Source organism: Melopsittacus undulatus, chromosome 3, assembly GCF_012275295.1.
Source record: "Melopsittacus undulatus isolate bMelUnd1 chromosome 3, bMelUnd1.mat.Z, whole genome shotgun sequence".
Lineage (NCBI taxonomy): Eukaryota > Metazoa > Chordata > Aves > Psittaciformes > Psittaculidae > Melopsittacus > Melopsittacus undulatus.
This window is the reverse complement of record NC_047529.1, coordinates 73,406,014-73,420,163: the sequence shown is the minus strand read 5'-3', so window position 1 is coordinate 73,420,163 and position 14,150 is coordinate 73,406,014. Positions and strand designations below refer to the sequence as shown.

At 39.5% G+C, this 14,150-nt stretch overlaps 1 protein-coding gene across 1 annotated transcript in view; it reads right to left on the bottom strand.

The window, feature by feature from the left end:
* ARFGEF3 (ARFGEF family member 3) overlaps positions 1-14,150 on the bottom strand; it is an 85,833-nt gene that overhangs the window by 53,427 nt on the left and 18,256 nt on the right. Inside the window, exon 4 of the mRNA XM_005154771.3 lies at positions 14,011-14,142. Coding sequence (XP_005154828.1) covers positions 14,011-14,142 — 132 coding nt within the window. The remainder of the gene's footprint in view (positions 1-14,010; positions 14,143-14,150) is intronic.

Here is a 14,150-nt window from a genome sequence, read left to right as displayed (position 1 = left end):
TTACATGTGTTTCAGTGGTACTAGGTATTTTAGTTTATGTTTTTTAGTTTAGGTTCTGTGACAGTTACTAATGCACAACACCCTTCAGTGATCTCCTTAGCTTAGAATGAAAAACAAACAAACTTTGCCACAGAGTGTATGATCAGAACTTGCATGTTGACCAAAAGGAGGCAAAGGGATGCATGTTTGGAAAGATTATTGCCCTTTGGTTCCTGTAAAGCATAATTTTTCTGACCTTCTACTGTGTCAGTTTCCACATTATGGTGGAACAGCAAAAAATTTAAAGTAACAACTAAAATTGTGCAAGCTGTATCTTCTCTCTAGGTAGTGTTAATCTCTAGAAGCATCTCTGAGCTTTCATAAGGAATAAATAGCATACTGATATGTGTGTTAAGAGAAGGAGAGAACTCTAATATAGCATCACTTAGCAAGCTGAAGCCACTGGACACCCATCATTACTACTGAATCTCTGCTTGGAAGAATACCACTCTGCAGTTACTTTTGATCAGGGAGGGGGAAAAATCCATTACTGGAAAGCAGGCATTTAATAACTGGATGGGAATTTGAATTCTCAATACAAGAATAGCTTTGAGAATTAGTTACTCGCTCTTAGAGCTCCGGAGGAGCCTGTCCACAGGTGAATGTGCCATTTTTCTGGAGAAGGACCTTTGCATTTTCAGAGCTGGACTGAAAAGTTTCTATTAACTGAAATGGACTGCACCTTTACAAATGTTTTTTCTCAGCAGAAAAGCTGCATTTCACTAGGATGTCACACCTTACTCCAAAGTTGTTTTTTCTTCTGTTTGCTTCTTTGTTTTGTGTATAGAATACCAGGCATGAGCTTTATCCTATTCTTACAGAAGTTTTACTGTAAAGTTTTCCAAGAAAACCATGATGTAACGACAGTTTTACATTTCTATATATGTTCTCTTGCCTTAATTCTCACTCAGCCCTTCATTAACAGATGAGTAATGTGGATTAAACAGATGAGTAATACTAGAGATAATGGGTACAGAAAGGGACATGCTATACTTCTGAAATACAACTGTCCTGGATTATAATCTCTTTTATAGATATTTAGCATTGATGTTTAGCGCAAAGCAACGTTTCTGAGTCAAGTCTCTTCTTCATTGTTTCCCTTTTCTGTGAAATGGGCAAAATGGGTTTTCTCATCTAAGGAGTGCTACACAACCTACCTCAGTATTACAAGAAGAGATACTAGCTGTAGAACATTTGAACTTGCAGGAGAAGTAAATATAATTCTAATTGCAAATTCTTAATAGCACCATACTTTGTATTTCCTGATACGAACTCTACAAATTTCTCTGCAATCTGATGCAACTGCTGGCAAATGGACAAGTGCCAGTGACAAGGAACAGAGATAACTTTTTCCTGTCCACAGAGCAAATCCTACAGAATAGTTGAAAAGTAAATGGGCAGTGTAAAACAATAATCTCATTTGGTTACTAAGGGTATAAAATATACGGGCTGTTATTTCCATTTGCTGCTCAGCCCATACCTGCAAAATTTAAAACTTCAAAACTGAACAATGCTGTCCAGCACTAAGTGAATTCTGAACTGCCAGCCAACCTCACAGACAGCTGTTGGGCCTCGCTTTCTCAGCTGTTAAGTACCCTGAAATTTTATTGACATTTCTAATAGTTGTGAGAGCTCAGCAGCTGGCTAAAAATACATTCAGTATGTAAGGGAAAACTGTGATTTGTACTCTCCATTCACTGCTGTGTAAAACACAGGTATAACGTGCACACTTATAATCCGAGAGACAGACAACTATCACCCCCCACTGAGAAATCTCTTCTTAATATGCTAAGAGCCAAGATGGACAGCCTGGCCCATGACTAATCTTATTCAGAGGATTGCATGTCCTGATTTTCTCTACTTGTAAAACCTTGTTTGCTTCATGTGATTTTCTGCTTCTTGTACCATCTTGCCTTTGTACAGTTCATTAATATCTAATGCTTTCCACAGATCAAAACCTGGAAGCCATATACTACAGTACCTGGAAGTACACAACAGTTTAGGCATTCTTATAAACCCTTTCTCTTCAAAATCTCTTTCTCTCCTTTTTTTTTCTATTACCCACCTTTATAGAGCTGAACTATGAAAAGCTGGCACATATATGCCTAATCCTTTGTGTTACAAGTGCCAATAACCTGTTGTAGCAGTGAATGATAGAAAAGTCAGATATCAAGTGCAGTAAGAAAGTGATGACCAAAACCTTGCTATGAAGCAACAGGGAATTTCAACAGAAAGACTACTAAGTTTTGACTGCTGCTCTTGGAATAAGATGAAATCTGAGAACCTACCAGCTAGAGAAAGGGTATATGATCTGATGTGACCAAGTAACAGAAGCATAACAAGTTATCAGCCAGCATATTTTTGGCTTACTCCGCTGGCTACTGTCTTGCCTCACAAATCATTTGTGAGATCTGAAAGATGGTCTCTAACCAATGCTCAAGACTGCTCTCAGCTATGATTTCCATCAGCGCCACTGCAGGGCTCATTTACAGTCTTGGCAATGCTCCAGGCACTCAACTTGCGTGTCTTCCCATTTATGTGGAACAAACAGGAAGACAGCAAGCTTCTCTTTTAGATTACTGAATTAAAAAATGTGACTAAAAACAAACAAACAAAACCAAGCTTAATCATTCAGATCTATTAGAAACACTAAATCTCCAGACAGCATATCCCACAGGCTGCTCAACTACTCACAACACTAACTCAAACAGTATGTATTTAAAAAAATAAAGATAGGTTTTCTTGAACATTTTTGGTTTGCAACCACTACTAGTGGAAGCCTATAACTAAAACTACAAACCGATTCCTAATTGCTATGGGCTGTAAAACACACCTGTTTATTTCTTCTTTTTTTTTCTTTTTTTTTTTTTTCTTTTAAAGAGGGAACTTACATGACTACAGAGACAGTTTCAAAGTCACACAACCTCCAAGATATTTTATTTGGCTTGCATTATCTTGCAAATGCTTGGATGAGATCACATTTCCATAAATGACATCCATAATGATTTCTAATTACTGTAGATTGTCATGGAACAAGAAATGAAATTTCTGCTCCCTGGCACCCCAGGATACCAATTGTAGTATAAGAGTGCACACAAGGAAAATTTTCATAAGCAGAAACAAAAAACAAATAACAAAAAAGTGCTTCTGATGATAACGAAGTGTCAACAAAGTTTAACTGACACAAAAGGTATGACTGTTCCATATCTTAAGATAGGTGTCTTGAAGAAGGAAAAAGAGGGAAATTTTTCACCTTGTAAGACTGCCAAGTGTTGCTAGCCAAGTTTCCCAAGTGATTAGCTCACATTGAACAGCTTGGAATCGTGTCAAACAGACAATGTGTGTAAGGAAGTTAGTATCCCCAAGATGGAGAAAGAGGAAAAAGGTACAAAACTTTAAAGCAACCATAACCTGTCATCACCTGAGGATGTTTCAGCACTTCACTGCATTTAAGTGCCAACTCCAACATCCATATGCTACTGTTATCCTTTTTCTATTCCAGCATTCAAAGTCCCACTGGCAAAATCTCCTGAACATTCATGCTCCTCCTAGTTGAGATGCATATAGACACTTCAGTCCTTAGAGTGCAGAATTCTACAGCAACCTCTAATCCCTTTGTGGGATTCAAAGAGGAGACCTTTTCTGACTTACTTTGCTTGCAGGCTTGCAAACTTGGATGCAATGTATGCTTGGATGCGATGTATATTTGGATGATTCTTAAATCCTCCCCTCAGGAGGAAATAGCCAGAAGACAAGGCAGGACAACCATTTATCTCATTCAATAATCTGACATGTAAAGCAGTCATCCAGTATTTCTACAAAATAGTTTGGACAGGAGGTATCCTACTGCTTGGCAGAATAACTAGTAACCTGCTCACGTAGAATTCTTTGGCCTTGAAGGAAAACAAGGGCAAGAGAAACAAAGTGCATTAATGAACTTATGTACATTGTGCCACCGTGTATCACTGTACAAAACAGCAGATATTAATTACAGAGGGAAAGGAGTCAGTGTCTCCCATGAATCAGTAAAGCCATAAAATGCCTTCTTATCACAGTGGCAACTGGTGCTCAGCATTATGAATGCACTGGACCTTCAAACAGAAGGGCTGTATCTGGCACAGAACTTCACACATCATCAGTGATGACATGCTGAATGCTCCCAGAAGACAATGCCCATTAATTCACTAGACTAAAGCAGAACTACTGCTTAACACTCTGGTGGGAGACTTCTGCTTATGTAGTACAGTTGTAGATGGAAAGAAATTATTTACAGCAATTGCTTAATAGAAATTTAAGAGGTTTTCTTAACGGCTCTGAGAGGGGCTTTTTTTATTTAGAATTGTAACATTCAAAGGCAGGGAAGATTAAAAAAAAAACAAAACAAAAGGCTGACTAGCACTGCTAGGATAGCATTTCCTGTTCACAGGTTACAGCCTATTTAGGTATACTGCATTATTTTATGAATTAGACATATATATCTGAGTAAAACAAAACTGAAAAAGGAGAAATACCAAACTGAAAAATACCAACAAACTGCTTGAAGAGCTCTCAAATAAGAATGGGACTGTATGCATCCACTACCAAAATGATCAGAAAGGATGTCAAAACATGGGTGTTAGTAAATTCAGAGTTGTCAAGGAAAAAAAGAACTGGTTTATCCCCTGGATGGAAAATTCTGACTTTTATTCTTGACAACAAGGGAATTTTTTGGACGAGAGAGAGGGAAGACAAGCCCCTTACTCTCAGATACCTGCAAGATTCCACCAAAATTACATCAGGGGAACTTTCCATGTGACAATACACTTTACAACAGCTAATTTGAAATTACTGTTTTGAGTCACTAGATGAATTTGCAAGAAGCTAGCCTGAAGACAACCTAAGAAGCGGAGTCCCACAGGCTGTCTGGCGAGCCAGAGGATTTCACCCTATCCCAGACCATCTCCAGCCAGAAAAGAGATGCTAAAAAGCCAGATAAGCTGTTTTTGTGGTTGCAGCATCAACCACTATGCCACACGAAGCTTCCACATCTTTTTCCCCTTTCACAAGAGACATACATGAGTAGTTCTGGGGCAGAAGCTGGCTAGCAGTGTCAGAACCGCTTACTGAGACACAAGTTCTCTCCTCAGCTGCCCCCAGGGCCAAGTGGTGGCAGCAGCCCTCATCATGGCAAGGTATAAACTGGGTGCATGTCATGTGGGGCACATCTGAAGTATGTGCATAATTGCATGTAAAAGCTATGGCCAGTGACGCTTCCATGTCACTATTATGTGGCCAAACTGGCTGGCAGAACTTGGCACTGTCACCTCCAGTATGCAACAATTTCTGGCAGCAGGGAAAAGATTAAATGTCAATGCATGAAAGTTAAAGGGTTTCTATATTTGTTTTTTTGATCATACAATGTCTTTCCAATTCACTTTCTTAATGGCTGAGCAATCTCCAGGTTCTTGATCTGTGTCTAAGTCTAAAGAAAGTCTGTAAGAACTTGTACTTTCACGCTTAAACCACTACAACAGGTGTTAATTTACACTTCCCATTGCAAGGGACTTGATACTTTCCACACTGGCACTGGAAAACCTGCAGGTATAACCCAATGACTCACTGCCTGAACCCAGTGACTCACTGATTGCATATGCTGCACAGTACGGAACAGCTCAGTGATAAAACTCCAGCAGTGCCTATGTTTTTTCTTTTCTGCAAATTCTGTACTGCTGCAAAAAAGAATGCCAGTCACAAGCACCCCAAAATAACAAAACCCCCTACATAAACAGCAAAATCTGTGCACTGTTAACTCTACCCCAGAGCATGTACACTGTAATACAGTATGTGATCGCAGTGTATCTCAGGTAATTATTTTTTCCTCTTCACAGACAAGCCATTCATCAGGAAACCTGAAAAACAAGATGCTGCTGCGTTAACCTGGACTAAGGAACCCTTCTGGTATCCACCTGTGATTGCAGGAGGAATGACCACCAGGACAGGATGGAAGACAGAAATCCTGCCCCCCTTACCCTTCCCATGTTTGCCTCAGCCCCAGGGCAGAGCATTCTTCTAGCTACTGGTTTTTGTGCCTGACCCCAATGATTTTGAACATGCCACACCAAGCAGGACAGTTCAACCACGACAGAACAAGCACATTCTCTGTCCAAGAACACCTTCATAACCTCACAGCTGAGGGAGCAATAAGAAAGTTAAATGTTTTACATTAGAATTTCTCCAGTCAAGAAACTAAGCCTACTTTTCTATCCTGCAAATCTTTTAAGAGATGCAACCACGCCTCTGCTTACATTTTTAAAACTACACAGCTGCCCAGACCAACAGAGATTGTTGGTCTATGTAGGGTTATGAATTCAAGAACAGAAAGGTACTGAGGAAGAGCCACATATCCTGGAAAGAGGCTGGATTCTTCAGATACTACATTCACTACTGACAGGTTTAGGCAGCTCCTGTCCAGTATCAATTTAGCCATATTCAGGCCATTACATTCTCATTCTTTTGTACCCATTAAGGAGAAAGTTGAGGTATTTAATTCAAGACTGTGGTTTCTGCTATAATGGCCAGGCACCTAAGAACCAGGGGAGTTCTTTAATCACAATCTTAATTATGAGCACTAGGGATTTACCATAGCTTTAATTAACTCAGGAAAGTATGACCTTAACTTGAAACATACAAGGTAGGTCACTCAATCCATTGGAATTAACCTGGTTACTTATAACTAAGCACACAGATAAAATTACTTTAAAAAGTAACAAGTAAAAAAAATGAAAAAAGAAAGAAGTATACCCTAGAGAGTCTGAATTTGTAGTTGGACTACATTACCGCAATTTAGCTCACAAAAAGGCTAAGTGAAGGAAGCACTCAGAACCGTAGTTAACATTGCTGGGCAGAAGTGATCTTAGGAAAGAATCATATTTGCATGACACTCTGCAAGTCTTTACAGATTCCCTTCTTTAACACTGCAGACTGCTAACACATCTAAATTATGGACTGGACAAAAATCAATTATTGCTAATGGCAGCTCGTATCAGGCACCACTGTTAGAAGAACTAATGAATACATCCATGTACAACTTTCTTCTATAAATTTTCAGAATTTTATTTTTTTCTATTAATATAAATTTTAAACCAGTTCCAGACCAAAGCATGCAAATAAAGCTGAATAATGGGTTTTATTTTTTACTTTATTTGAAAGATAGTCCTCTGCTCAGAAAGAGAATGCACTGCAATTTATATTGTAAGTGATGCTGAAAAATGTTTTCAATAATGCAGTGCATAAAATATACTGAGAAAAAAAAACAAACCTATCTTTTAATTGAAAATTATGCATTAATTAAAATACGCAGATTAACAGCAAGCATCAGCAACTGGGTTGCTGATTCTCATCCTGATGACAGTCTTTCTTCTCCATCTCTATTTACCAGTTGCATTTTTACTGTTGCACCAATGATTTCTTTTTTTTAATGGTCACTGAAATCACTATTTTTATTCCTATATAAAACTATCATATATGCCTTGACTCAAAGAGGCAGCATGGGTAATAACATAGTTTACATTTTAAATCTAAGTTGTTTCAGTCCAGCTTCCTCCTCCATTTAATTTTACAATTCATGACAAAACAGACTGGTTGCAAATTATACTCTACGAAGCATCGCTAAGTTGTATGTGGAAAGATATATTTCATAAACATTAACCTTAAAACAACAAGAAGATATATATATATTTCTGAGAGTTTATTACAGCGATCAGTTCATTTACCAGTACTCAAGGAAAAAGTGCAGAATACAATCGTTCACAGAGGCTGGGATTTTACAGTTGTGTTCTGTCAACATTTTGGATCAGACAGTTTAGGACTACTTTTCAAATATGTTTTATAACCTGTTCTCTGTCATAGAGGAACAGAGAATAAAAATAACTGGCCTCCCATCAAATCCTCCACATCTGAGAAAAATGAAAAAAAGAGATGCTTTCTGTTCAACAGCAACAAAATTTCCACCAAGTTCTCTGAGAAAGTTAACAATAAGTTTTGCTCAGTTGCTCAAACACAAACCAGCTTAATCCAATATTTGCATTAGATCAGGACTAACTCCCTGAGCCTATAACAGGTTGTGCGCAACCTAACATAGGTCAACTCTGGTTTAAAATACTAAGAACAAATTGCCCCCAAACTTTCTAACACACCTTATAGACCTTCAATAGTGACCTTCCCAATTGCCTAATTTGACACCATAACTGTGGCCCTATCAATTAAATTAGTTATTACAGAAAAAAAATAGTAGATTGAGAGATGGTTCTCAGTCCTCAAAGATTCATTTTGCATCTTTAAAGCATTATAGAAGCAATCTGACCAATTTGGTGGCCTTCTATGATAGGGCTACAGAACTGATGGACAGGGATAGAGCAGTTGACATCATCTATCATGGCAGTCAGGTGAAGTTCCCAACGACTGGAAAAAGGGAAATATAACCCCCATTTTCAAGAAGGGGAAAATGGATGACCCAGGAAACTACAGACCAGTCAGTCCCACCTCTGTGCCTGGCAAAATCTTGGAGCAGATTCTCCTGGAAGGCATGCTAGGGCACATGAAAAACAACAAGGTGCTTGGTGACAGCCAGCATGGCTTCACTAAGGGGAAATCCTGCCTGACCAGTCTGGTGGCCTTCTATGATGGGGCTACGGAACTGATGGACAGGGGTAGAGCAGTTGATGTCATCTACCTGGACTTGTGCAAAGTGTTAGACACTGTCCCACATGACATCATTGTCTCTAAATCAATTTGATAGGTGGACCACTCAGTGGATAAAGAACTGGCTGGATGGGTGCATGCAAAGAGTTGTGGTCAAATGGTCAATGGCTAACTGGAGACCAGTAACGAGTGGTGTCCCTCAGGAATCAGTGTTGGAATTGGTCTTGTTCAACATCTTTGTCAGTGACATGAACAGTGGGATTGAGAGCACCCTTAGCAAGTTTGCTGATGGAACCAAGCTGTGTGGTTCTGTTGATACTCTGGAGCGAAGGAATGCCATCCAGAGGGACCTTGACACACTTGTGAGGTGGGCTGATGCCAACCTCATGAAGTTTAACCATGACAAGTGCGTAGTCCTATATCTGGGTCAGGGCAATCCCAGGCACAGCTACAGGTTGGGCAGAGAAGAGATTCAGAGCAGCCCTGCAGAGAAGGATTTGGGGGTGTTGGTCAAGGAGAAAATGAACATGAGCCAGCTTCAGTGTGCGCTCGCAGCTCACAAAGCCAATCATATCCTGAGCTGCATCGAAAGGAGCATGACCAGCAGGTCGAAGGAGGTGATCCTGTCTCTCTACTCTGCTCTTGTGAGACCTCACCTGGAGTATTGTGTGCAGTTCTGGTGTCCTCAACATCAAAAGGACATGGAACTGTTGGAACAAGTCCAGAGGAGGCCACGAGGATGATCAGGGGACTGGAGCACCTCCCATATGAAGATAGGCTGAGAAAGTTGGGGCTGTTCAGCCTGGAGAAGAGAAGGCTGCGTGGAGACCTCATAGCAGCCTTTCAGTATCTGAAGGGGGCCTATAAGGATGCTAGGGATAGACTCTTTATTAGGGACTGTAGTGATAGGACAAGGGCTAAATGGGTTAAAACTTAAACAGGGGAAGTCTAGATTAGATATAAGGAAGAAATTCTTTCCTGTTAGGGTGGTGAGGCACTGGAATGGGTTGCCCAAGGAAGCTGTGAATGCTCCATCCCTGGCAGTGCTCAAGGCCAGGTTGGACAGAGCCTTGGGTGACATGGTTTATTGTGAAGTACCCCTGCCCATGGCAGGGGGGTTGGAACTAGGTGATCTTAAGGTCCTTTCCAATCCTAACTATTCCATGATTCTAATCTTTGAAAGAACAACCACAAATACCCAACTTAAGGACAGTGTGTTTCAGAGGCAGAGCTATTTTCTCCATTCTGCTTGTCATTACACAAGCTAAGTTTTACCACAGAACTCTAATGCGGATTTTGGTTCTGAACGCATCCAAAATGAAAAGTGAAATCAAAAAAAGAACTGTCTAGTATCTGTCAAGTAGTACTATTGGAGAGTTTCCAAATGCTGCATTGATGGAACAGTGAAGAGACAAAGAGAAAAAATTACCTTCACCCATCAGATTTAGCAAGGGTTCATTAAACCTCATTTACAGATTAAAAAGACTTCTGGCTGACTCCTCACTGAAAGCCTACAAAAGGAAATGAAAACTTTGCCCATCAGCAAGCAGTACAGTTAATCCACTAACAAACGCAAGTTTGAGTCACTGGGAATAAACTAAGGTTTCCTAAATGAAACAGCTGTTTACCATGGACAGCAGGTAAATAATGAGAATTAGAAAAGTTTTCTCTCTCAAGACACTTCAGAAGATTTTTTTTTTTGTTCCAGAAAATCCTCAAGTCTATTTCAAAAAACACCACAAGTTGAGTAGCCACAGATACTGTGTGAAGTCTTCTCAGAGCTAATAAGAAGCAGAGCTTGAAAGCTCCACTGACAGAAACATCACATATCTATTTGTAAAATGTCCAGCATTAATTAGAATAGTGAAATAAAGACTAACTATTTTAAAAGACGTCAAATAAAACCCTTGAGTTTCCTTCATGAAAGGTAATTATTCTCTTCTTGCTTAAAAATTTTTTGATAGCTCTAAATTTCTTTGGAAATGTTGGCACAGACTGCACAGACATGTACTGGATAACATGACACAGCTTTAATCGGTGACTGAAGAAAACAGGAGGCAGCAGAAAAGGCAATTTTAAATTATCAATCACACCTTTCTTTCTAAAACCAACTTTGTTACTGTCAGTATCCATTACATTACAGTGTATCATGTTTATCTGGAAAGCTTATTTCTGGGTGAGAACTCATCTACTAATTTGCAATTATTCATTAAACTCTTTCTGTTGTTATTGGAGAGCAATATCATCACAGATGGAGAGAGATGTACTGCATTATTAAGAAGCCTGTCAACTTATAGATGAAAGTCACAGTATCATTAGTGAGAAGGAAAGAAGTGAAAGGGGGAGTCTTTGCTGTTTTGGCTTCTTTCCACCCTACCCACTTCCTTCATATTTTGTTTCAGCTACTCTAACGCTACAGTTAAGTTCAAAGCTGACCTCTAGTTCTTCCAGAAGCCAGTTTCTGGAGGAATTGGATTTTAGGGTCAGGGTAAGAGATGAAAAAAAATCAAACTAAGTAAAAATCACAGGATCATTTAGGCTAGAAGGGAACTCAATCCAGAGGTTCAGCTATAGGCAATTTTTTTTCCCCATTGCTGATCTGACCATACCTGACAGTGCTTTTGGAGATACTATATGTGCTTCTATAAGCAAAAGTCTAATTGCATGAAGCAGAAGTACTTCATCCATGTTAAAAACATCTGCAGCCAGAATTCAAAAGCATCAACCCAGGAAATAAAAAATAAAAAATCAGGATTCACCTACTCCCCAACCAAACCAAAGCCTGTGGTATTAATCTTCTGTCCAGAACATATCCCCTTTCTGCTGTAGAATTGTTAGTCTAATGCTTAAGGTCAACAAAATGTCCCTACTGCTCAATATGAGACACACCCATGTCACACAACAAAATTCTTCCTGCTTCTGGGCCAGACACATTGTGTGGCCACGTTTATGTAAAGGTAAGTGTTGAACTATTACCTCCACTCCCCCGCATTTTTTCTATACATCGCAACTGTATAAATAGAGCAGTGAGTCATTTTGGTTCCTCAGTCATAAAACACTGAATCTGATTAGTGACCAATATATCTCTTCCAAACAACACATGCAAGTGATATAGGAGCTTACATGCCAGCAACTTACTGTGAGGTCTGTACTCCTGCACCAATATTTTCACATCTATTCTGCATAAGTAAAAACTTTTGTCTAATATTTGAGGGTTATATTCTTAAAATTTGCAAGACTGGTGCAAATGTGCAGCAAGTCACAAAGAACTAGGCCAGTATCACTGCTGATCCAGCATCACGCAAACCTGATCACATTCCTCAGTGTCTAGTATCTGCACTGGAAAAAGATGTATTTAATCTCCTCCAGATGGAATAACACAGTCTAAATGTACAATCAGATGTTGCCTTGAGGACACATTTTAGCAGATCCAGGGGAATAAATGCACTGCTAAGACCAGCTGCTTGAAAAACCCAAAGGCTTTAGCAATTCAAGTGTTGCAATGGCATCTGTAATCTGCAGGTTAAAATACAAAAAGACCGCTGCTTGATCTGACATTTAGGCAATGTTCAGATTTAATGCCTCAGTGTTTTAACTGCCCTGATTACAGAATGCTTTGACCCTATGGTCTCTTGGAATATTAAATCAAAACACAAGTTTTGCTTTGGTCTCAGGATGTGAAGATATAGCCTGATTTTTACCACACATGCATTTCACTGTGCTTGTAGCCAAAAAAGGCTTTCTACATCAAAATTTCACTCAGTGGAATGAAGATAATGTTCCCCTCTGTCTTTAGTGCTTAAACTGGAACTGAACGTGATTTAAAAAAAAAAAAAGTGTACATAAATAGCGTCTTAGGTTTTGGCTTGGATTTTATGTGATTTGGTGTTTAGGGTTGGTTGGGTTTTTTTCTTCTCACATATCAAGACAATTATAGAACATATTCACTCACAATTGTGATAAAATAAGAGTGCTCACATTCTTCTCAGTGTGGGGGCAACGCGTTCACAGATGCATGTCAAGGCTTTCAGGAAAACAGTGTGCATGCAGATTCCAAATCTACAACACTCAAGAAGGTAAAAAAACAACTTACAAAAAATTACTGCATATCAAGAGAGACCTGCTGGTTCAGTAGTACTACTTAACTCTTACCTTTTCCCACTGTAAAGACAAAAGAGGAAGGAAAGAGGCATGCTGGGTTAGGAATGCAGGTCTGGGTGTCACCAGTTAAACCTGTAAGTGGGCAGAAGCCTGCTCCCATAAACCAGGTAACAGTCTACACAAATTCTTCCTTTTTCTGCTGCTAGGTTCACTCTTCTGTATGGTTTGACACTGAGTATATATTGCACCTAAGTAGTCATCTCCAGTAGGCAAAGAGTACAGCTAGTGCAGAGAGGTTGCAGACTGGATAACAAATATTCCTTAGAACAAGGATGTGTCATGTAAGAAAAATAAAATATCTAATCTATGCACTTAGAAGTAAAGGACAGTCAAGCAGTAGATCCAAACATAGCAATCAGTACTAGGTATAGTAAGCATAGAGAAAGGATCATCAGGTTTATACCAACCACTGATGAGCTACAGCACAAGATCTTTAGTAGGAAGTTTACACCCAGACATTTGGGAACTACACACAAGCTTTTTTATCGCAGTCCTGGCAAATCATACAACAAAACCAATGACAGCGCAAGGAAATTTGACAGCACCTTCCCTCTAAAACAGTACACCCTGGCTGCTGAGCTTACTAACACACACAGGAGAATGCTAAAGCATTTCTAGAAATAGAAGCTTTCCCTGAGTATGCAAAACATCAATTTCCCTTATGCACCAGTACAGAGACTCTTTGGTGTCTAAAAGAAATCAGGCTCCAACATTAGTATTTTACAAAGAAAACATACAGCTAACAAACTAGAAAGTACCTAGGAACACACAATTCAAAACTACAAACCTGCACAGACCACCTCATGAGCCCTAACACTCAATACCAAATACAAACTTTCAAATCTCCAAGCCATTGATCTGTGAGCTCCCATGGACTAAGTTGCTTGCCCAATTTCAGTTTGCTAAAACTGGGACCACCACTGCACTGACTTAATATAAACAATCTCCTGTTTAACCAGGGAAACACAAATGAAGTAGAAATGAAAACAACTGACATCTGCCAGCAGGAAGGAGGGTATCAAATACTGTCCTAAAGTGAAGATTTCCAAGGCAACAGCTAATTTATTTGCTAACCCCAGCATACAGTCATGCAACCTCTGTTGCAAGCACTGACGTGTGTGAAACACTAACCTTCATCACTTCAACCTGCAGGTCTTCATTGAGTGAAGGAGTCACTTTGACGGCATTCAGCATCTGATTAAGCAATTGTTTCTCATCTGAGTCTGTTTCCAAGGATACAAATCTCTCATCAGACAGCAGCTTCTGCAGAG